The 25,197-nt window shown below is 39.3% G+C and overlaps 1 protein-coding gene across 14 annotated transcripts in view; it reads left to right on the top strand.

The window, feature by feature from the left end:
- PLCB4 (phospholipase C beta 4) overlaps window positions 1-20,421 on the top strand; it is a 424,518-nt gene extending 404,097 nt beyond the window's left edge. For 12 of the 14 annotated variants that reach the window (XM_045445296.1, XM_045445295.1, XM_045445285.1 and 9 more), the window contains 9 exons: window positions 1,816-1,931; window positions 3,227-3,302; window positions 5,095-5,270; window positions 8,280-8,381; window positions 13,167-13,224; window positions 13,638-13,724; window positions 14,158-14,214; window positions 16,708-16,744; window positions 18,889-20,421. In XM_045445296.1, coding sequence (XP_045301252.1) covers window positions 1,816-1,931; window positions 3,227-3,302; window positions 5,095-5,270; window positions 8,280-8,381; window positions 13,167-13,224; window positions 13,638-13,724; window positions 14,158-14,214; window positions 16,708-16,744; window positions 18,889-18,977 — 798 coding nt within the window. In that variant the 3' untranslated portion in view covers window positions 18,978-20,421. The remainder of the gene's footprint in view (window positions 1-1,815; window positions 1,932-3,226; window positions 3,303-5,094; window positions 5,271-8,279; window positions 8,382-13,166; window positions 13,225-13,637; window positions 13,725-14,157; window positions 14,215-16,707; window positions 16,745-18,888) is intronic. The other 2 variants (XM_045445299.1, XM_045445300.1) reach the window with 2 other exon arrangements.
- The last annotated feature ends 4,776 nt before the right edge of the window (window positions 20,422-25,197 follow it).

The raw sequence follows: 25,197 nt of genomic DNA on the forward strand, positions 1-25,197 counted from the left end.
TTTTTTTTTTCCATTTTATTTTTTTTCAATATATGAAGTTTATTGTCAAATTGGTTTCCATACAACACCCAGTGCTCATCCAAAAAGGCGCCCTCCTCAATACCCATCACCCACCCTCCCCTCCCTCCCACCCCCCATCAACCCTCAGTTTGTTCTCACTTTTTAAGAGTCTCTTATGCTTTGGCTCTCTCCCACTCTAACCTCTTTTTTTTTCCTTCCCCTTCCCCTTGGGTTTCTGTTAAGTTTCTATGGAAAGAGCCTAAATGTCCATCAACTGATGAATGGATAAAGAAATTATGAAATCTTTTAAAGACATTCATAAATTAGGTTTCCTTCAAGTCTAGCCTAACTTAGGAAGAAATTTTTTTTAATTAAGTCACTTAATTTAAAAAAATAAGTAAAAGGAGGGGTGTCTGTGTGGTTCAGTCAGTTGAGCATCCAACTCTTTTTTTTTTTTTAATGTTTATTTAATTTTGAGAGAGAGAATGTGAGCAGGGGAGTGGGGCGCAGAAACCGAAGCAGGCTCCAGCCTCTGAGCTGTTAGCACAGAGCCCGATGCAGGACTCAAACCCATGAACCATGAGATCGTGACCTGAGCCGAAGTCCAGTGCCCAACCGACTGAGCCACCAGGTGCCCCAGTTGAGCGTCCAACTCTTGATTTTGACTCAGGTCATGATCCCAGGGTCTTGGAATCGAGCCCCATGATGGGCTCCATGCTGAACATACAGTCTGAGTCTGCTTAAGATTCTCTCTCTCTGCCCCTCCCCCACTAATGCAGGCATGTTCACTCGTGCGTGCACTGGCTTGCACTCTCTCTCTCTAAAATAGTAAAAGGAAATAGGACTGTGAGGGAGGTTACATAACCTGAGCAATGTTTGTCCCTTCCAGTCTTCAGTACCATCCCATCTGCCTAGTTTCTCAAGAGTAAGACTAGGATATAACATCAAGTATCACTTAGAGTTAGGTATTACTGATTGTGCTGGTTTCCTCTCTGTTTGGCTTGCGGAGAAGCTAAGGAAATCTGACTTCAGAGAAGTCACTGACTGTGGCCAAGTTATCAGGAGGAAAGAATGTTTATGGAAAAACTCTTATTTTCTAAGTGTTGCAGCCCCAACTTCAATGATGACAGGAAGCAGATGGGGAAATATTTGAAATATCTGTAAAACTTATGGCCACAGCTCCTGGACACTATGTCCTCCTTGTGAATGCACCTAGGTGAGGAAGCCAGTGGAAGATCCCAGTGATGAGGATTTGCAGTCAGCTAACAGTGACAACCCCACTGGCAATTCTCACTATTGAGTGATGGTATTTAAGACCTTCCAAAATGTGCTGGGTGTTTAGAAGCCATGTCACATGTGAATAGTTAGCATGTGAAAGAGAGAAAATATGGGGGCTGAACTTGGGTATTTGAGGACCAATGTGTGAAAGGGGCTGTGGACTCATTAGGTGTCTCAGCACAACAAAGATGAACCGTAGAAGTCCTATGAAGAACATGGGTATGTAGAAGACAGGACTTGAGGCCGATTGGTGCTGCCCTGTAGCAGGCAGGGATGCCCTTTGAGGGGGGCACATTCATTAGGCTGAGGCTATGGACTCCCTTGTTGGAATATCCCTGTTCAAGAAACTCTTGTGTTGGGTGGGAGGTTGGAAATCCTTCCAGTTCTCAGAATTGGTTACTCCTTGATTTCTAAACCAAGATTCTGGGAAAGCTGGTGAAAATCATGCCAGCCCAACATAGGTGAAGTTTACTAACCATCAGGAAGAGTCCTTGTAACTACAGATTCAGCTTGTAACTACAGATTCTTCTTCTTCAGGAGCACAGCACCATGCAGAAGCTGCATTGCACACAAGTTGACAAAATTGTGGCACAGTATGACAAAGAGAAGTCGACGCATGAGAAAATCCTAGAGAAGGCAATGAAGAAGAAGGGGTAATGGCTCTTTACTTCCTTCTGGAGGCTTTTCACCTTTTTATATTTTGTCTTTTCACACAGTGAAGCTGACTGTTTAGGCCAAGGAAGAACTTGGTCTTGACTGTGTGTTCTTTAAAAGTTTTTCCTGGGAACTAAGAGATTCATTCAGCTGAAGGCAGGGATTGAGGTGGAAAAGAAGAGCTTTATTCACGTTCGACAGCCATTGGTAGATGACACAGTAACTAATGTCTCTCCTGTGTTTTCCACCCAGGTGGAAAACTCAGGTGTTTTTAAGATGAATGGAGGGGAAAGGAAGGACAAGCTGAAGTTGGGAAATTTTGAAATTACAGAAACCATTTTGCATCACCATAAAATAAATATTAAGGTTGATCCACTCTTGGAGACAAAAATACAATCTTGGTTTTTAATGTTACAAGGATCTTTAGCCCATGTCCCCAGATAAGACTGTTAAAGAAAACCTATCATTGCATTTAGTATAAAAGATTTTGTCTAGAATTAAGCCCAGGGGATATTTCTGCGATGCTGCAGGCTCACCAAATAGCAGACTGAAGAGAAAGCATATTCAGTGCCAGCCCTTGAGAGGTAACAGTTTTGATGAAGTCCTAGCATTTTTAGAATAATGCTTCTCTCAGCGACATTCTCAGTAATATTGTGAAGCATTCCGACTTAGGGCATAATACATCAGAGCATATATGCTGAAGACAAGCTCAGAACCTGTTCTGGTTTCAGCAGTGCTATAGATATTACAAAAGGAAAAAATAATCACTGAAATAAGCAGTAATGGTTGCTGGGAAATTGCCTTGTATATTTCCTCCTCACAATAGAATAAGAAGCAAAAATTGCCCTATGATGCCAAGAAACACTATTTTCTGCCTTGCTGGCATGTGTAAAAGACAAAAATCTGGCTTTACAACCAGAAAGAGCTTAAAAATTCACTTCAAGGCCGAGGACCTATTTTCTAGTTTTTATCTCAAATAATATTTTATTGAATAAATGAAAAATAGCCTAAAGAAAAGCAGGAACCAAAATGGAAACTCTGACAACATACCCTGAACAATGAAATCATTGTTAGGTCTGGAGTGTCTCTTTGTGTAGTGGTTGAATTGAGTAATCACGATACAGATATTTTGTAAGGTATACATCTGTTACTAGAAATACTGATGTTGCCCAATGAGCCATGGCCTCCCATGTTTGATGAACAAATTGTCTTCATTAGAAAGCTTTGAAGCAAAGGCTCATGGGATGGGAAGATATCTAACATTGGCACACATTTGTGATTTTTCCATTTTCAGGGGAAGTAATTGTCTCGAAATGAAAAAAGAAACAGAAATTAAAATTCAGACACTGACATCAGATCACAAATCTAAGGTAAGAAAATGCCTAGATTTGCAGAAGATACTTTGTAATTTTTTACAAGCCCTACCTAATATAAATCAGAAGTAACAATAACTTGGGGCTAGTCTGGGAAGTCAAGAGATCTCAGCATTCACCTTTGTTCCAGACTCAGTGGCTTTGAGAAGAGCCCTTTCATGGAATACCTTTTCCTTCATCTGTTGAAATATGCATTTCTATGTATCTACGTTGTCTGCTTCAGGGGCATCAAGCGAAACAGTACATTGACTAAAAGGAAATATTGTATAAAATACAGAACATGCTTCCCTATAAAAGTAACATTAAACATATGACAAGAAACCCACCCAACTTAGGGACTGAGTTACTCTTTGATACTTATTCCATTCTAACTTTGCTGTGGAAGTTTAGGATGGGGGAGAAATGAAAAGCTGATATTCTAAGAGATGATTTCCACTGTTCATATTGCATAAGAAAATGGGAGCTTGGGAGACTCATTAGTTTGCAGATATTTGGGGAACTGAGCACTAAGTTCCAGTCAAGAACACAAATAACTCCTCCAGCATTAATAGTTATAAAAGAGGGTAGGGGGGCTCTTAAAGCTCCCAGCTCTAGCTTTTGGTCAAACCAGTCTACATGCAGCTCTCATCCAGCCCAGTGGCCCTGCTGCCTGCGTGGAGCAGCGCCACTGTTCAAGCTGAGCTTCTCGGTGCTATGCATTTTGTGTCCATTCTACCCTGAAGTGACATAGGCAGTAAGCCATGTGTCTTGGAGAATTGTTCTTCACTCTCTTTCTCTCTTCTTAACTGGAATGTTTGAGAATTAATGTCTCTGCAGCATGCCATGATTTTCAGAAGCTTTGCACAAATAGGAAAGTAAAAGTTTTTGCACTGATATCAGTTAGCTTTTGCTGCATAATAAGCCATGTCAAAATGTAGTGGCTGAAGACCACTACCAGTTATTAGTTTAAAACTCAGTGGGTCAGAATTTGGGCTGTACTCAGTTGGGTAGTTCTACTGATTTTGACTAGGCTCACTCATGTGTCTGCAGACAGCTGGGCTTGATGGCTCTACTCAGATATCTGGCGGCTAGCTGGCTGCTGGTTGCGTTTTCCAACATGACTTCTCGTCCTCCATCAGGCTAGCACAGGCTCTGTCACAGGGTAGCCTCAGAGTTCCAGACAGCAGAACGGGGAGCGTTTTCCAAGCTTCCCCTTGCACCACATTTGCCACTGTCTCCTTGCTGAATCCACTCACAAGGTCGGCCAGGTTCCAGGAGGTGGGGAAATGGATTCTAGCTCTTGATATGAGGGAAGGTACAAAACCACATTACAAAGAGCATGGATGTGGGGAGGGGAAGACTTTCTACCCCAGCATCTGTTAGAGTGGACACAGTGAGTCATGATCCAGGAATAAGAGAATACAGAGCTCTTCATTCAGACCTGTGGCCTTGTGGACATGAAGCTGGAAAGGCATGAGGAGCTGGGGAGAATCTGATCAAATCAGTAAAGGAGCCCAAGTTCTGGACAAAAGGGAACATGGACAAGTTAGGCAATGAAATCACAGTCCACGGCTGAATATTTAGACCCAAAGTGATCGATTATTTTAATAAGCTGTGACCTCCTGATTCCCATGGATTAGTACCTGTTTTTTTTTTGTTTTTGTTTTTGTTTTTTTTATTGTTGTAGTATCTACTGATTCACCAACCAAATTGGTAGGTGAGATTTGAAATACAGGACTGATGCTGTGTTTTCAGTTCATACCGGATCTGTGACAGTTCCAAGTGGCACCATCCCCTTTTCCCCACACAGGTCAAGGAGATAGTGGCCCAGCACACAAAGGAGTGGTCAGAAATGATTAACACCCACAGTGCTGAGGAACAAGAAATCCGGGACCTGCACCTCAGCCAGCAGTGCGAGCTCCTGAGAAAGCTACTGATCAACGCCCACGAGCAGCAAACCCAGCAGCTAAAACTGTCCCATGACAGGTAGGCAAGTGACCCTTCTCCAGAGCGAACTCCTGATTTTGTAATAGGATTGAGTGTATGTATGAGCCAAGGTAGGAAACAAGATCAACTTGACATAGGATGCTGAGCTGTTACACATATCATGTCATACAGTTGAGATAAGAAATATGAGCTATAAGAAATGGCCTCTGCCATCAAAGTGCTTACAAGTGTTAGCAAGGTTGGGGCACCTGGGTGGCTCAGTTGGCTAAATGTCCAGCCTTGGCTCAAGTCATGATGTTAGGGTTCATGGGTTTGAGCCCTGCATCGGGCTCGCTGATGGCTCAAAGCCTGGAGCCTGCTTTGTTCGGATTCTGAATCTCCCTCTCTCTCTGACCCTCCCTCCCTCCCTCCCTCCCTCCCTCTCTCTCTCAAAGATGAATGAACATTAAAAAAATTTTTAAGTGTTGGCAAGGTATTAACGCTCACATGAACAATTAAGTTGAATTCCAAATAGTATAGGATGCACACTAAAAAGCAGCACAGCACAAAGGAGCTCGGCTGCTTCCGGAGGGGTCATGGAGGCTCCACTGGGTGGTAGGGCTAACAATGGGCTTTGGAAAGTGGCCTGGAGCTTCGTAGGAAAGGAAGACACAGCAGGAGACAGAAACCAACCAGTTCAGCTCCTACCTCAGATTGGATCTGGTCACTCCCTGGCTAAATGTGGTGAGACCCTTTACATTATTAGGAATTCTGGGAATTTTAGAAAGAGAGGCCTAATCAAGAAACAGCAAAGAAGTATCAGTTTATATGGGTTTCTTCCAGCTTCAGCAAATGGAATATCACATTTAAAATACCGCAAATGATGAACTGGACTTTCACCCGGGGCAGAAGAGTGTTGATGTCAATTACGTCTTTTTATCCCAGCTTTGTTACAGCTTGTTAGCTTCTCCCTTCATGCCTGCTGTATGCCACTGTTAGGATCTATTGATATACACAAAAGAGTAGAGAATAGAAAAGCATTATACAAACAAAGCAAACAAAAAATTTTAAACGCTAACTGCATAAATTATCTGGGTGCATTCATGAATTCCCAGCCTCATTTTGGAGTGACAGATGCAGCCCTGAGAATGTGAAGCATTTTGCCATAGTTCCCAATTTTCTCTTTCAAAGCAAGGAAATGAGGTATACCATGCTAAGTTTGCTGTAGGTTCATGTCCTATACCCTATCAATTTTAAAGCATTCTATTAAGTTGTATAGGATTAGAAGTTGTCTTTCTTTTTTCCCTTAGAGATGCTGTTGATTTGGTACACAAAAAGGTCTGTTCAGTACCCTGCCTTTGACCCCTGCTGCAATACCAGATTGTAGGTATCTTACCCTCACTCAATGATACTTCACAGGCTGAGGCACTCCATTCTAATCTCTCTTGTAGTTGAATAAAGAAAAGAAGTTAGCCTCAACAGTAGGCATTGTCCAAAAGAAAAAAGGTAACTAATTCTTGCATTGCTTAGGAAGTTATTTGAAGAGAGCATAAGCTATTTACTAATTTACCTTAAAAAAATAAATGCACGGCAGGGCCGTTTTCCCAAGTAACAGCAGTGTTTAAGCTTTTCTCAAGCACCCTGTGGTTGTGTGCATTCTTCACCATCACAGCTGTGGCTCTTGGTTAAAAAATCTGGCCTTCTTGGGGCTCAGTTGGTTAAGCGTATGACTCTTGATTTCAGCTCAGGTCGTGATCCCAGAGTCGTGGGATCAAGCTCCATGTTGGGCTGCATGCTGACAGTGCAGAGCCTGCTTGGGATTCTCTCTCCCTCTGTCTACCCCTCCCCTGCTCGCTCGCTCTCTCTCTTTCAAAATAAAAATACTGCCTTTTTAATACTGGTCAGCAACATTCGGTCATTGAGAAATGCTTGTCGAATGAATGAATAAAGAAATGGTTGATTTACTAACACTAAATTGAGGAAGAATTTGAGAGCCATTTTCTTGGGCCTAGGAGTTTCTATGCATATTCCTGCATCTGGGGGATCAGTGTTATCTATCCCTTTTGATATAGTACAGATACTACTTAGAACACCTGATTCCTTGGTCACTCATTTCCAGCCAGGGTTTCAAGGAGACCCCCCTAGGTTCCAGAAAAAAACTCTCTGTTAATAATACTCATTTCAGTGTTCTAAATTGTATACCTTTAATACACACATAAGTAACCCAGGAGTCTTTGTCATGTGCACACAGACATTCTGGCACACGCGGTCATCAGTGGCCTTATGTCAACAACCTTTTTTTCTTACTTCCTGTGCTGATTTGAAATCATTTAGTCTCCTTCATTCCCATGAGCCGTCAGAAAACATGAAGGTCACTTGTGAGGGTCACAACATCCTCTGTCTCTCTTCCAGACCATCTGGTCCCAAGAAATGTAGGGCAAAGCTCAAAAATCTTTATATTTTTATGGGCAAACATAATGTCTCTTCATCCCGTTTCATCACTGTTACTTTCTCAGTAGGTAACCCACTTCCACATCTCATGGATTCAGGCTCTTTCCTGCCTTTTCACAGGATGCAAAATAACTTGATGAGCTCAATAATGGGGGAAAAAAAGTGAGAATGGGGAAATGAGCTCAATAATGGGGAAAAAACAACAGTGGGACTGTTGTTATATGTAGACTGAATGAATGGTTGGATGAATGAGTGGAGGAGAGGGAGAGAATCTTTTAAGCAGGCTCCATGCTGTCAGCCCTGAGCCCCAGGCGGGACACAATCCCATGACCCTGGGATCATGACCTGAGCTGAAATCCAGAGTCAGACGCTCAGCCAAATGAGCCACCCAGACGCCCCTATTTATTATTTTCTTATAGTTCCATGTCCATAACATAAAATTTGCCAGTTTAACTTTTTTTAACTGTGTGGCATCAGGTACAGTCACACTGGTACGCAGCCATCACCACCATCCATCTCTAGGACTTTTTCATCTTCCCTAACTGAAACTCTGAATCTGATAAACACTAACTTCCCATTTCCCCCACCCCACCCGTTTGTTTTCTTTTTAATACTTAGGGAAAGCAAGGAAATGCGAGCACACCAGGCTAAGATTTCTATGGAAAATAGCAAAGCCATCAGCCAAGATAAATCTATCAAGAATAAAGCAGAACGGGAAAGGTAAGTCTGAGAACATTCACTGTGGGCATGTAGCATTGACTAGGAGGCATAGACTCAGTAATGTGTATGTGTGTGCATGCACACATACTCACATTTGAAATACAAAATCCTTGTGAGTTTTGACTAAGGATTCGGCTATTATAACTGCTGTGAAGATTTACTGTTACTATAGAATGGTTGTCTTCTGATTGCTTATTACCACCAGTAAAACAATCAATTGAATTTACATTCAGTCTATGTGTGCTCATATACAAACAAAATTGTATAAAATATGGCAAAATATCCTTCCCACATTCCATTGGGTCATCCATCCCACAAGCATCTCACCTGCTCAGGTATAAGCCCAGTCTGGTTGGGTGGTTCTGAATAGCGGGTGTAGGAGGAAGGTCTTCCTTTGATTTGCCCTGTGCTGTCCTTGATATCAGGGATCATCTCCAAAGTCCCTAGTCAGATTTTCTGGCTTGACCTTACCTTGGTTGGCTTTTTTTAGAAATAGAAACCAAGACAAGAATTTAGGTGCATGTCATTTACTGAGAAAGGGATCTTCAGAAAAGAGGAGTAGGAAAAGTAGGAAGGGTCAAAGGCAGGGACCAAGCAAGGATATGTTGTTCTCAGCGACAGTCCCTCTTTAGGCTGATCCTAAGCTCTGTAGTAAGATCTGTACTTACTACACATCTCTTTAAACCAGGGGGGTCTGGCTTTTGTACTTCTGTGTTAGTCAGTCATTGGCCTCCTCGAGCTGGGGAAGGTTTATGTGACCTCCAGAGAAGGTCCCAGATGCAAGCCCTTTAGGCAAAGGCAGTGTAGGGGATTTGAGAGGACATCAATAGTCATGTTATCCAAGAGAGGGAATTAACAGCACTTGATTCCCAGTGATCGCAAAAAACAGAGCAAAGTGAAGATTATCTCTTGGGACTGAGACATGAGCATGTTTAGGGCTTCAAGTCACTTAACCCTCCCTTAGCTGAGTTGTTGGAGAACTTTGCAGCTGCAGAGGAAAGCACCCGTGTTTCACTTACATGGACTTTTGTGGGTACCTGATGTTTCCTCTTTGTTTTGAATAGGGCAAGAACTGCTGTCCAACTTCCTCAATTTCATTGATTTTTTTCGCCATTATTAATAATGATATTAAACTTGAAATACAATCAGGTATAAAGTGTAATACCATCCAGTGCATTTTCATACTGAAGTTTTGTTGAATTAAGTACAATTGAGAATGGGTCATCAATAGGACATGGAATTTCACAGTAGCATGACCTGGAAATGAATTGACTTTTTAAAATGTTGGCCTCAGAAATTTCCCAATCAATATGGAGTATCTAGGGAAATTATTACTCAGCTTAATCAGTACTTATTTGCAACATCCTATTGTGGGTCTAGTTTATGTATTCTCAGAAAAGAAGTTTTTAAGAGCCTTAGATACACGGGAATGACATTGTCTACTTTAGCTCAAAAACAGAATATTCCAGCCATTATAAAACCTCATCAATTTGAATTATTTTCAACTGTCCAAAGTGAAATACAGAATTCAGTAGGGTAAATGTGCTAATTATTAAACCATCTCTTTTTCATTTTTTTCAAGTATGTTACAAAGTGGACTTCCATCCGCTTTGTTTTTAATTCTTTTACTTTGATGTAATATACTTGTTTATTATAACTCTGTCTCCAGTGATAGGTGGTTCTAAAACATCTACAAATGGCTGGTTTTTTAAATAATTTCTGGGTGCAAAATGGTTGTCTTCTAAACACACGCATTGTGTGTCCACTTTAAGAAAGAACTTAGAAATGAAATTAAAAATTTATAAGCAGGTAGCTATGAAAGATATATAGAAACTGAAAAAACAAAAAACAAAAAAAAAAGAAACTGAAAAACACCATTTCTGAGTTGAAGACGACATTTCAACAGAAATTAGGCAATATTTATAACTGAATGACAATACAAGTACTCTCTATCAATGTGTGGAAGGTAGCTAAACCATATAGCAAAAGAAACAATCAACAAAGTCAAGAGGGAACCTACAGAATGGGAAAAATATTTATAAACCATGTATCAGGGATTAATATCCAAATATATATAAGGAACTCCTACAACTCACAACAAAACAACCTGATTTTAAAATGACAGAGGACCTGAATAGCATTTTTCCAAAGAAAACATACAAATGGCCAACAGATACATGAAAAGGGGTCAAGATCACTAATCATCAGGGAGATGCAAATCAACACTACAGTGAAATAAAACCTCATACCTGTTAGTATGGCTATTTATCAAAAAGACAAGAGAGAACAACTGTTGGTGACAATGTAGAGAAAAGAGAACATTTCTGCTCTGTTGGCACCACGTAAATTGGTGCAGCCACTATTAAAAAAATATGGAGCTTCCTTAAAAATAGAAATACCATATGATCTTACAACCCTACTTCTCAGTATCTATCTGAAGGAACTGAAATCACTATATCAAAGAGATATCTGCACCCCTATGTTCATTGCAGCATTATTCAAATAGCCAAGACATGGAAAGAACCCAAGTGCCGATGAATGGATAAAGAAAAAATGATTTTCCATGCACATGTGTGCATGAATGTTATCCAGCCATTAAAAAAAAAGGAAATCTTGGCATTTGTGACAACATGGGTGGACCTTGAGGGCATAATGTTAAGTGAAATAAGTCAGAGAAAGACAAATACTGTATGATTTCACTTATGTATGAAATCTAAAAAAAAACCAAGCTCATAACAGCAGATAAAATGTTGGTTTCCAGGAATTAACGGGGTGGAGAAATGGGAAAATGTTGGTTAAAAGGTACAAGCTTCCAGTTATAAGAGGATTAAGTTCTGGGGATCTAATATCCAGCATGGTGACTATAGCTAAGAGTACTGTATTATTTATTTGAAAGTTGCTATACTATTTTCACCTTTTTTAAAAAAATTTTTAATGATTATTTTTGAGAGAGAGAATGCAAGCAGGGGAGGGGCAGAGAGAGAGGGAGACACGGGATCTGAAGCAGGCCTTGAGCTGTCAGCACAGAGCCCAACACAGGTCCCGAACCAGTGAACCATGGGATTATGACCTGAGCCAAAGTCGGACGCTTAACCAACTGAGCCACCCAGGTGCCCCTATCTTGTTTTCACCTTAAGAAAAGCAGGTAGCTTAAGTGATATTTAGAGTGAAAATTATAGCCTAGCTGTATAGAGTTTTTTAAATAAATGCAAACTAATGAGTTACATACCCAAGAGAGTATAAAATTAGAAATGCCCAAATTAGAGTAATAAAATTAGAGTAAACCCAAAGATTGCAGGTGGGGAGAAATAAAAGAGTATCAGAGTAGAAAACAAAAAGCAATAGGGATGGTCAGCAAAAACAAAGGCTTACTTTTTGAAAAAACAAACCCCACGAGATCAGTGAACCTCCAGCAGGACTGCACAAGAAGAAAAAAGAGCACAAGTTAGTAATCTTAGGTCTAAAAAGGAGGCATAACTGCAGAAATAATATTGATGAAAATGAAGACTACTATAGAGAATACTACCAGTGAGTCTGAAAACTTTAATGGACAATTGCCCAGGAAAATATAAATGTCCAAAATTGACTGAAAAAGAACAAGATAACCACAATAGACCTCTAGCTATTAGAGAAATTCATTCAGAGGTCTATTCAGTCATTAAGATCACAAAGCCTCCCTGGTAATGATGCCATTTCACAAAACTAACTGACACAAAAGTAAATGCCTGGTAGTACCAAGAGCAGGCAAAGACATGCAGAAAAGTAGCATTCAGACACTGGTTGTGAGTGCAAATAAGGACAAGTGCTTTGGAGTAAAGGTGAAGCCATTCATTCCCTACCAACCTGCAAATCTAGGTCTATACCGTAGAGAAATCCTTGCTCATATGCACAAGAAGATACACACTATACTTATTTAATCAATAGCCCCTGTGCCACACATCACAGGATCCTGTGCACCAGATCATTACCATTTGTCATTGATGGCCAACTAGAAATATTCTAGTCTCTTCATAAATGGAAAAACCCATATGGCATATGAAAATAATGAAGTGCTTTTAAACACAGCCGTATCTCTAAATTCTAGGTTAAGTAGTAAGTTACATGAATAAACCCAGAATATGTTACCATTTCGGTAAATTTGGAAAATACACAAAACAATACAGACCTGCAGCATCACTTGTGAGCTGGTTACAAATGCAGAGTCTCAGGCCCCACCCCAAACCCACTAAATCAGACCCCCTGGGGGTGGGCCCAGCAATCAGTGGTTTTGACAATATCTCCACTAGATTTGTAGGTGCATGAAAATTTGAGAAACACCTGTATGTGTTATTAAAATTTTTTTTAACGTTTATTTATTTTTTTGAGACAGAGAAAGAGCATGAATGGGGGAGGGTCAGAGAGAGAAGGAGACACAGAATCCGAAACAGGCTTCCAGGCTCTGAGCTGTCGGCACAGAGCCCGACGCAGGGCTCGAACTCACAGACCGTGAGATCATGACCTGAGCCGAGGTTGGATGCTCAACCGACTTAGCCACCCAGGCGCCCTTGGAATAAAAATATTAAAACATAGATGGGAAGGTCCACACCAAATTGAAAATAGTGGTTATGTCCAGAGAGAAAGAAACTGGAATCAGGAAAAATACAAAAAGGTATAGGTTTCAAAATTCCACAAAAATTAGGAAAAGTGGTAATTCCATCCATATAATTAAATGGAATAGGACTTTAATATTATGTTAATTCTATTCAATGTCAGCTGCCAACTGATATTTGTACCTATTACTTTTAGGAGAGTCAGGGAGTTAAATAGCAGCAACACCAAAAAGTTTCTGGAAGAAAGAAAGAGAGTAAGTATTTTATAATTCTCTTGGCACTGTAAACAATAACTCACGCTTAGATATCAGACTTCTGGCTAATTTGTTTAATTTGATTTTTCTGTAAACATTCTAGCCTCTCTTGTCTGCTCCCTGAGAACTAAATAATCTATTACTAAAATCTTTAAGATATTAATTTGGCATTATTTTATATGGAAAAGGGAGCCAAGTTTTAATTGCACCTAAGTACTCTATTATTTTAGCAGGAAAGATCTTCCCAGTAAGAATTAGGGGGTTATACTCTTCCAGTTGTCAGACTACTTTTCATGATTTTTTTAAATAATTATCTCCCTGGGTTAAATTGTAAACTTAACAGTCATACCTCTTCCATCCAAAGGTTATCCGAATTTTTTTTTTTTTTTTTTTTTTTTTTTTTTTTTTTGCAGCTCGCCATGAAACAGTCCAAAGAAATGGATCAGTTGAAAAAAGTCCAGCTTGAACACCTGGAGTTCCTAGAGAAACAGAATGAGCAGGTATTTTACCTAAAGGGCATAAAAAGACATAGACAGCCAGCCAGGTTTGGGGGTGGATGCCGTACCTGCAGATAGTGACCCTTCTGCTAAAACCCATAGCCTGAGTAGCAGCATGGAAGGGTGGCTAGGATGTGATCCCTTTTACTGTATTTTCCCCATTGCATCAAACAAGAACAGAAAATACCCTTTTCTGAAGTGGGAGAGGAATGTAGCCATGGGAGGAAGAGACTCTGAAGTCGTCTTTGGAATAGATTGTGATGATTCTAATAGTGATGTCCCTGAGAGGAGAAAACAGAGGTTACAAATTATGTCTCCATTTTCATTTAGAGCTTTGTAATTTGCAACCTAGGCACATGTAATAGTCTATTTAAAAGCAGATGAGAGAAACCACCTGGTTTCAACTTCAGTCTTAAAAGTCATAAAACCATCTTAGGGCTTACTAGCGGGACCCAAGGAAAGGAGCTGCCCAAAACTCTACAAACCACCTAACGTGAGTGGATACCACATTCTTGGTATTTTTTTTTTGTTTTTGTTTTTTTCCAGCAAGGCACATAGTTACCCCAAACCCAACTCTTTAGTTAGCCATCGGGCATATACCAACACCAAGATATATATGTATGTTTACCCGAAGAATAGTGCAGGTGGGGTCCTTCCCAAATGGGCTATAGTCCACTGGCCATCCAGTCTCATTTCAGTATGATGGCACTACCACCAGCTTATAAGACAAAATGACCCTCCATGGCAGGTTAAATTTGAGTCTATCTTAGTTCAAATTTCAGTTTTTAGGTATGCTGGTTTGGAAGTTTTTTCATCTAGATAATTTACTTCTATCTAGGAACTGTCAAGAGGTTTTGATGAAACGTGTACTACATTGTTCTTTCCTATTTCCTCATCTACAAAGCAATCCTCTTTAAGATGTATTTCTCAGAGTAAATGGCTCCTTTTGAAAAACACTTCCATTGGAATTATGCTAAAATGTATCTTTTAGAAAGTAAAACAAAACCCTTAAATCTTCTCTTTTTGTATTGTAGTTGGGTAACAAGTAAATCCAACTTCTGGTTTCAGATTTGTTACTTTTTGGTGGACAGAAGTTTTATTCATCAACATACTTCTGAGTTATGTTTCACATTTCCTTTTCAGCTAAATGCTTCTATTCATGAATAGTCCACAGATCCTCAAGGGGGACAATAAATGTTTTATTGTCCTGTGGGTCCAATTCATTTGACCATCTCATAGATACATCACGTTGTGGTACGAGTTACCTAGCTTATGTTGTTGGTCTTAAAGCACTTCTCAGGAAGTGTTCCCATGGGCAAAATGGGACTATGAATAAAGGTAAAGCCACCATCTCCAAAATGTTAGAACCTACTTCTGTGATTCAGGGCTGGGTGGGGATAATGATGCCTCTCAGAAGAAGGCAAAATGAAGGTAAGGCAGTTAACTAAATTAAGAAACTCCTTGGAAATCACTGTGTTGCTTAGCAACAAGTTTGACTAAAGAATGTAAATGTGCTAAAAATTACTCATTACTACAATAGTGGTGAATATCAGAGCTAGAGAATATGCTTACCTAGTGTTTTTTATTTCAGAGCCAAAGTACATAATAAAAAAAAGTCACTTGGAGCTTTTATCCTAATACATGGGTAATTCAAACCACCCCAGAGTTCTTGCATTAAAATATAATGGATTAGTGATAACTGGCTTGATAATATTGGGAGGATAGTGGCTTTTTGATCCAAAAATTGATATAATGCATTTCAATATGTTGTAAGCAGTGTCTGCCACCCACAACTGATACTTTGAGTCACAGAAGCTTAGGAAAGCATAGAATATGAGAAAGCTTGAGATTTGATGAAGATTCAGTGAGATCCTATGACAAGAAATTCACAGTATCCTATTGCTGCTTCCAGAAAAGGTAGAATTTGGACTTGAATTTCTGTGTTAAGCTTTGCTTTACCAAAACATGCCCTGTTCAGTAAAAAATCCAGTCCCAGATCTTTCTAGTGTGGTTTTGTTTGGAACTTAACAGTCAGAGAGCTCTCAGTTACTCTGTGTGTTACAACACTGTCCCAGGCATAGTGCAAAAGATAGAGTGAGTGACTCCATTTCTTCCCTCATAATAGGCATGGGCTGGAACCAGGTAGGAGAGCTCCCTTCATAGCCAATTAAACACTTCATTGGCAGAAAAGTTCCCTTATTTCCAGACATCCTAAATTTTTACAACAGTCTCCCAAACCTTTGTTAAACCCAAAGACTACTTTCTGCTTCTAAGCCAAAGATAAAATAATTTTAACATTCATCCCTTATATCCCCCTTTAAGGCTTCTTACTGCTTCCTTATGACCCAACTCCCAGAGGCTCACCCCATCCCTGCAAAGCAGAGTGTGGAATGGATCTCCTTAATTAGCTACACCAGCGTTGAGGGCACTGGTGGAAACAAGTCAAGTTTTAATATATTTTGGCCCTGATTCTAGATCCTAACCTCCTGTGTTCTTTTTAAGCCATCTAATGGCCTTGCCTACTTGGTCAGCCAATGCTTCATTTAAAAGTCCAAAGGTCAGGGACTCGTTTTCTACTAAGTTTTCCCAAGTATCTCATCGTCCTCACATGTACCATTCCAAACATCAACAGCTCCATTACTTTCACACCCAAGCTTTAAAAATTGATTTTTGTCATCAACCCTACCATTTAATAAAGTGAGGGTTCTTGCTAAAAGGTGGGTTCTCCCCCCTCCAATCACTGCTGAGGAAGAGAAGCACAGTCTGGGCTCTTAGGCATCGGTTGTTTGTTTTGTTCTTTTTTTTTTTTCTGTTGAGATCAATTTGGGGAGAGTTTGTCACTGATGGGTGTATACATGTTTTATTCTTAGCTTTTTTGCTTTTCTGTATATGGTTTTACATTCATTTTTCAAGTTCACTTCAGTATTCATTTATTTTGTTTTATATGTATGACTCAATTTTGACATTACTATTTTTGTACAAACAGCTATTGAAATCCTGCCATGCAGTGTCCCAAACGCAAGGTAGGACTGAAACTCTAATCAGCAAGACATTGCTTTCCTTCTCAGCTATGCTAGTGTTCTCGGGGCGATCTCCATTTATGATTCATATCTGCTCATAGCTAAGTAGTATCTCAAGGTTTTGGATGTAAAAGTTTGATCATGTCATGCTTGGACTTCTGATGTAATATACAAACTGACATGCCCAAAATCTTTAGAGAATGATTTCTGAGGGAGTTTGAACAAACGTTTCCTACTACAGACCTAGGAAACTCAAGTCATGCTAATAACGATATACCTACACATCAAGAACAGTGATATATGACTGTCATTTGGACTGACCACAGCTAACTCTGGGTCACGAGGTCAGATCTCTCCCAAACATTAATATGACTGCAATTAATTTTAAAGCACCCTACTAGAAAGTTCATTGGTGCTTTTTTAATGACAGAGTTATGGTCTGTGTGCAGAAACATTATAGAGTGTTATGACCCTTGTCATGCTTTCTGCTAGATCTGGTCTGCCAAGGACCCTAATCACCTCTTATAAGTAAGGTGACCGTATAATTTATTATCTGAACCAGGATCATTTTGAGAGGGAAAGAGGGTGATGTTCATAATCGCCAGGACTACAGGCATAAACTGGAACTGTCCAAATGGGAATGCATGGTCACCCTGCTTCTATGAGCACTTAGCTCTGAGAATAGTCCTTTATTGTCATATGATTCTTCATTCTATGACCGTGTTCAGTAGTGCCTTTAAATGCTAAATGGGGAGAAGCACAGGGAATCTTTTGTTACTATTTATTGAACATAAAAGTATTTAATTTCTAGTGCTGATAATGTTTCACTGTCCTCTCTTATGAATACCGTTTGTGTCATGGTTTCATGTTTGTATATTTTTCTCCATTTCTTCATTTCTCTATTAGAGTATTAGTATACTTCAGGCATAGAAGAATATCTAGGTAGAGGGAACCGTCCATCCCATATTTGAGCAGAAAGATAAAATTCTTTGGTACTACTCTATCCTCTTTGCCAAAAGGAAACTTGAAGCCACAATATAAAAATAATAAGAAAATTACTGTATGGTCCATGGGTCATACTGGTTTTGTAACAGGGCCTCTTTGGGACCTCTAGATGCTTATTGGATGATGTTCAGATTTGACCAACCTCCCCGCCCCCCGCCATTGACCTTCTATTTAGTTGGAATACCTAAGCAGACCTGAGTAGTAACATCAACACACTTCAGAGTCCTCCTCTGAGTTATGTCTTTACCATGTTTCCATTCTGAAATGTCCTTTATTTCAAAGTGGCATGTCACACAAAGAGGAAAGGGATGCTTTCTAATTCCCTCAAAAATTACATGGGTTGGCTTGGGCATAAGCATCCAGGAACCAGCTGGAAAGTAAATGTTGAAATAAGCCAATTAATTTTCCCTATACTGCCAAACACAGAATCTGCCCCCATCTGACTCCTTTCTACCTCCCAAACCCCCTGGTTGTCTTAGTGACAGTCTTAATTCAGGAGACCAAGTTCACCATGGCTTACTTCCTGGGGAAGCCCATAAAAACTTACCTTGAAGTGAGAGCCCAGAGGGATAATTTTTGGACAATAGGATTCCAGGAACCCTACACATTCCTGTGATGTTGTATTTGCAAGGTACTCCAGCCAAATCAATGTGATATGCTCCCAACTAAATTTCTCCATCAGATTCTTAGGGAGTTAACTAAATTTCAGGCTATTTGGGGAAAATACTGTGCATAAGAAACACCTGTTCTAAAAGTTCAAATTACACAGCCAAGGCAACATGTCCATCTGTAGAATCTAAATCAAATGGTTTGATGTGTGGTAGTCTATTGAAGGCCTGGCTTAGCCTCTTTTCAAATGGTTTTCCTGGTGTTATGGAGAACTAGTTCTTCACAAGCTTTAATGTGCATCCAAATAGCTTAAAGATCTTGTCAAAATGCACATCCTGATCCAGTAGGTGTGGGATGGAGTCCCTTGGAGTCCAAGGTTGTGCATTTCTCACAAGGTCCTGGTCCACAGACCTCCCTTTGAGTAGCAAGGGACATAGTGACAGCATGGAATTTACGGGAGAAGAGAGGCCGGGGTGGCTACGTGCCTTTGAGCGAGAATTTCAACACGTAAGGCCATGTTTCTGATGTTACAGGCGAAGGAGATGCAGCAGATGGTGAAGTTGGAAGCCGAGATGGACCGCAGACCAGCAACAGTAGTGTGAAACTCCAGAACGCAAACTGAAGCCCCAAAACCACACAGCATCAAAAGATCACCCCAAAGCTTCCCAACACAGAGTTCACGCAAGAAGGCTGCTGTCTGTGGGTTTCCTTTACGCCCAGCCAAGATGTTACCTGAAACCACCAAGACTTACATATTTCTATTTAACATTTTGAGTATTGGATCTCCTTGGCCAACCATAAGTAGCTCCCAACCCACCCAAATTACTAGCCCAATAAGGCAGAGTTTCACTCTTGATATTACAACTTAAACATGTTTGCTATAAAATACCATCACAAGTGAATGAGCTTGGTGTCCACAACTCTGCTCTGTGATGCATTAGGACATGTTTGAGCTGCAGCAAAAATAGTGCATTAGTGATTGAATATCAAGTGCATGCACTAGGGGGAAAAAAAACCAACTCTGTCTACAAATTCATCAGCAGAAGTGGCAGTCTGCTAGACAAATTTTGCAGAATTTTTCTACATCTGAGTTACCTCATCAGTAAGTGCCATGTCTCTGCCATGCCGTAAGAAGCTAAGTTCCTGTAAAAGTTGTGGAAATTATTAGAATAAAAAACAGTAGAACAGTGTACCTGTGCCAAAACTCATCAGTGCTCAAGGGAGAACTCTGTTAGGCACATGTTAAGAAAGTTTACATCTGATATTGCTTTATAGGAATTGCTTCTGCCGATTCCAGACATTATAATACACTATTACACCATAAAGATCGTGAAGTGGTAATTGGCAAACGTTTGTAAATGTGACCATGTATAAAATATTTATACTCCTACTTCACACTGTTAGAGCAAAATCATCTACGTATTGCCACATGATGAGATTAGTAAACAGGAATACCAGAACTATGTTTGCATGATACACAAGCACCAGTTAAGACTAATCCATACAGATACAGTTAACCTAATGCCAAATAAATACTGGTTTAATAAAATGTATGGCACAGAATATAATTTGACTATGAAGACTTTAAGCATAATGAAAAAGTCTATATATATGTGTATATGAATTATGTGGGCATTCTTGATACTTCAAGTTCTAGTTTCAAAAAAATACATAACTAATTTAATTTTACACAAAAATATTTATGCAGATTTTCAGAATTTCATATCAGGAAATAACCTTTTTACGTCTGTTAAATATCAAAACAATTTGCTACAGTGTTAATCTGCATGGTCTTTAAGCCTGCCATAGTTGTGTTGCAGACAGTGCATGAAAAAGTATTCTGCGGGGAATCAAGCCATGCCGCCCAAGCCGGGAGGAGCGCATGGAAACTTGGTAGTCTAGAACTAATCAGATTACTGATTTTAGGACACAAAACACCAACTGAATTGTTGTATATGCTTGTACAAATTGATTCTGTGTGTTCCCCTGAACAAAGCAGAGAAAATGATGTTACCATCAATATTGAAATTAAACTTCCAACTTCTCTAATAAAAAATGAAAACACATTTACCATCCGTCAGAGTATATACTTTCCAGCAGACTTTTTGCCTTTTTCATAAATGAGCCCTTCGTTATTTCTAAAGGAGGCTTATTCGTGCCCCCACACATTTCCCCTGCCTCCAAATGACAACGAAACAGGCTCATTCTGGTTGACACCCAAATGTGATGCATTTGTCGACGTACGTGTTTTTCTTTTTCTCCTATGTATCATTTGAACTGGTTTCTGTGAAATTTCTCTGGTTCCCCATTTGCTGGTCTGGAAGACAGTGGGGTTAGACCATATGTCTTTCAGCACTAATATCCCATGGAAAATTATGGCTATTAATGTAGCACCACATTGGGATGGCCAATTCTCAAGAATTCCAAATGGCTCCTCATCCGATCAAAGGACTTTTTTTTTTTAATTTTTGAAAGAAAACGAGCTAGTGTGAGGGAGGGAGGGGCAGAGAGAGGGAGACAGAGGATCCAAGCAGCCTCCACGCTCTCATTGGCACAGAGCCTGATGCAGGGCTCAAGTTTCAACCAGACGCTTAAAAGACCGAGCCACCCAGGTGCCCTCCTCCCCCCATCAAGACTTCTAACAAGAGCTCAGCACACCATTCTGTGGCACTTGGGTGAATTCAGCAATTGCTTCTCTTTCCCTTGCTCCCAGTTTTCCCTTTGTCTGATCTGATCTTCTCTGCCTTTTCATCCTTTTACACTGCCATAAATATTTCCATTTCCCAGTGTTCTATCCAGAGCTGCTTTTTTCTTTAACTTAGACTACTCCCAGTATTTGAGACATTTTGCCCCAACCTCAAAAAAGATTCCCCTGTAGGATTAAGGTGTACAACAAAACGATGTTTTACTTTCAATTAGAAGGTCAGATTGCACTCATTCTGCATTCTCACTTATGAAGGAAAAAAAAAATCTTGCCAGTTAAAGTAACTCAATCTTTTCCAGCTTAAAAAAACAAGTTATTTCAGAGGCATATTCAATTATTTCAAAGCCAAACCCCCTGTTAGAGTCCCAGCCCCATGCAGGCCTTTCTCCCAGATGGCAGTGGGGAGGAGCATCTGGTCTCCTAACTGCCCTGCGCTGCAGCCCTGAAAAATGGATCCTTCCATCCAGTGGTTCAAGGTCTCTTCTCAGTCAAGTGTTCACCCTGAACTCAGTTTATATTAGCATTCTTCGGGGATGCACAGGAACTTCTGGATTTTTGTGAGCTTTTGGAATACCAGAGGTGCTAACACCAGTCCATTTAAATACCTGCTTTGCCCATTTGTCAGCTACTAGTGCCATGTTCCAGTGTCGTGATGTTTCTCCAGGAGGCTTGCAGTTTGTCAGAGCAGTGCCCCAAGAAGCAAGAGGCGATCCTGATTTATATTGGGCCCCAGGCCAACCTGGGTTTTTACTACGTCTTGATTCTCCCACCCAGCAGGACTTTCTGTTTCAATCTGGGAGTCAGGACCCTTGAGTCCATTCTCTGTCTCCTCAGTCCAGAAAGGATATAGAACTGCCTATACCTGACTGACTGGAATGTCCATACAAGACTATTCCCACTTCATAAGCAGACTGTTCTTACCCTTTTGTGAGGATAAAAGGCTTGGTGGGGGAAAAAAGAAACAGATTGCCAAAATAAATTCATTGGGAAGTATTATAGTTCATCAGATCTAAGATACCACTGGTTATAAGATGCACCATTATTCTATATACCACGAAGAAGGAAAACATGTTGCCAATTAAACTTGGACACATCATCCTGTGATTATAAGACATCTCAATTTCAGAGATGTGAAAATGTGAAAATATGTGTATCTTGGAATCCAAGAAATAGTATTTCAAAAATATTGTACAAGCTAATCAAATCCCAAGACTTAAGGGGCTGGCAGGGGTGGGGGGGGGAGGTGTAGGTAAGGGAAAGCAAGTATTAAAGATAGGATACAAGTGGTACATTGTACCTGCTGTCAGCACAGAGCCTGCTTCACATCCTCTGTGCTCCTCCTCTCTCTCTGCCCCTCCCCCACTCTCTTGCTCTCAAAAATAAACATTAAAAAAACGCCAATCAAAAGACATCGGGTAATAGAATGGGTAAAAAAAATAATCATCTATATGCTGCCTATAAGAGATTTATTTCAGACCTAAAGATACAGAAAGATTGAAAGTGAAGGGATGCAAAAGCATTTATCATGCAAATAGAAGTGAAAATTAACCTGAGATAGCAATACTTAGACAAAATAGACTTTAAAACAAAGTCTGTAACAAGAGATAACGATGGACACTATAATTCAATAAGAAGATATAACAATTGTAAATATTTATGCACCCAACATGGAAGCACACACAAATACATAAAGCAGCTAATAATAAAGGAAGTAATCAATAGTAATACAAAATAGTAGGGGACTTACATCAATGGATAGATCATCCAAATAATATTCAGATTACTCCATCCTAAAACAGAATATATATTCTTTTCAAGTTCACATGGTATGTTCTTCAGGATAGATCACATATTAGGCCACAAAAACAAGTCTCAGCAAATTCGAAACTGAAGTCATACCACATATCTTTTCTGACAACACTACAAAACTAGAAATCAACCACAAGAAAAATCTGGAAAGAACACAAATACATGAAGTTTACATAACATGCAACCAATGACTGAATTCCCAAGAAATCAACGAGGAAATGAAAAAAACATGGAGGCAAATGAAAACGAAAATACAATAGTCCAGAATCTTGGGGATGCAGCAAAAGTTGTTCTAAGTGGCAAGTTTATAGCAATAAGAGCCTAACCTCAAGAAGCAAGAAAAATCTCAAATAAATGACATAACCTCACACTTAGAGGAACGAGAAGAAAAAACCCAAACCCAGTAGAAAGAAGGAGATAATAAAGATTAGAGCAGAAATAAGGAAACAAACTAAAAAAAATACAACAGGTTAATGAATCCAGGAGATGGTTCTTTGAAAAGATCAACAATATTGACAAACCTTTAGCCAGGCTCATCCAGAGAAAGAGAGAGACAGACAAATAAATAAATAAATATTTTAAAAAAGCAACTCAAATTCAGAAATGAAAGAAATAACATCATAGAAACACAAGTATTATAAAAGAATTATAAAAGAATTATAAAGGATTATAAGATTATAAAAGGATTATAAAAGAATATTATGAAAAAGTATATGCCAACAGACTGAACAACCTAGAAGAAATTGATCAATTCCTAGACCTTCCTGAATCAGGAAGAAATAGAAAATTTGAATAGACTGATTAACAGCAATGAAATTGAATCAGTAATCAAAATACTCCCAATAAACAAAAGTCCAGGACCAGACAACTTCACTGGTGAATTCTACCAAACACTAAAGAAGAGTTAATAACTATTTTTCTTAAACTATTCCAAAAAGTAGAAGAGGAAGGAAAGCTTCCAAAATCATTCTATGAAGCCAGCATTATTGTGATACCAAAACCAGATAAAGAAACCATACACAACAAAAAAAAAAAAAAAAGAGAAATACAGGCCAATAACTCTGATGAATATAGATACAAAATTCTCAATAAAATACTAAATAGAATCCAACAGTACATTAAAAAATAATTCACATGATCAAGTGGTATTTATTCCCTATGCAAAGGTGGTTCAATATTTGCAAATCAACATGATACATCACAATAAGACAAAAGATAAAAAGCATATGATCATTTCAGTAGATGCAGAAAAAAACATTTGACAAAGTACAACATCTAAGCATGATAAAAACCCTCAACAAAGTAGGTTCAGAGGGAACATAACCTCAACGTAATTAAGGCAATATATGAAAAACCCACAGCTAGCATCATAGTCAATAGGGAAAACCTGAGAGCTTTCCCCCTATGATCAAGAACAAGACAAGGATGTCCACTCTCATCATTTTTATTCAACACAGTACTGGAAGTCCTAGCCACAGCCATCAGACAAGAAAGAAAAATAAAAGGCATTCAAATTGGTAAAGAAGAAGTACAACTTTCACTCTTTGCAGATGGCATGATACCGTATATAGGAAACCCCAAAAATTCCACTAAAAGACTACTGGAACTGATAAATGAATTTAGGTAACAGAATACAAAATCAATGTGCAGAAATCTGTTACATTTCTATACACCAATAATGAAGCAGCACAAAGAGAGATTAAGAAAACAAATCCATTTACAATTGCACCAAAAATAATAAAATACCTGGGAATAAACAACCAAGGGGATGAAAGACCTGTACTCCAAAAACCATAAAAGATTGATGAAAGAAATTGAAGACGACACAAACAAATGGGAAGATACCTCATCCCATGCTCATGGGTTGGAAGAACAAATATTGTTAAAATGTCCATACTCTCCAAAGCAATCTAAAGATTTAATGCAATCCCTATCAAAATACTAACAGTATTCTGCATAGAACTAGAACAAATAATCTTAACATTTGTATGGAACCACAAAACATCCTGAATACCTAAAACATTCTTGGAAAAGAAAAGCTGGAGGTATCACAATTCCAGATTTCAAGTTGAACTACAAAATTGTAGTAATCAACAGTATGGTATTGGCATAAAAATAGACATGTAGTCCAACAGAACAGAAAAGAGAACCCAGAAATAAAACCATGATTAAATGGTCAATTAATCTTTGACAGAGGATATGCAATGGGAAAAAGTTTCTTCAACAAATAACGTTGGGAAAACTGGACCACTTTCTTTTACCATACACAAGAATGAACTCAAAGTAGATTAAAGACCTAAATGTAAAACCTAAAACCATAAAAATCCTA

The sequence above is a fragment of the Leopardus geoffroyi genome, chromosome A3 (genome assembly GCF_018350155.1).
Source record: "Leopardus geoffroyi isolate Oge1 chromosome A3, O.geoffroyi_Oge1_pat1.0, whole genome shotgun sequence".
Lineage (NCBI taxonomy): Eukaryota > Metazoa > Chordata > Mammalia > Carnivora > Felidae > Leopardus > Leopardus geoffroyi.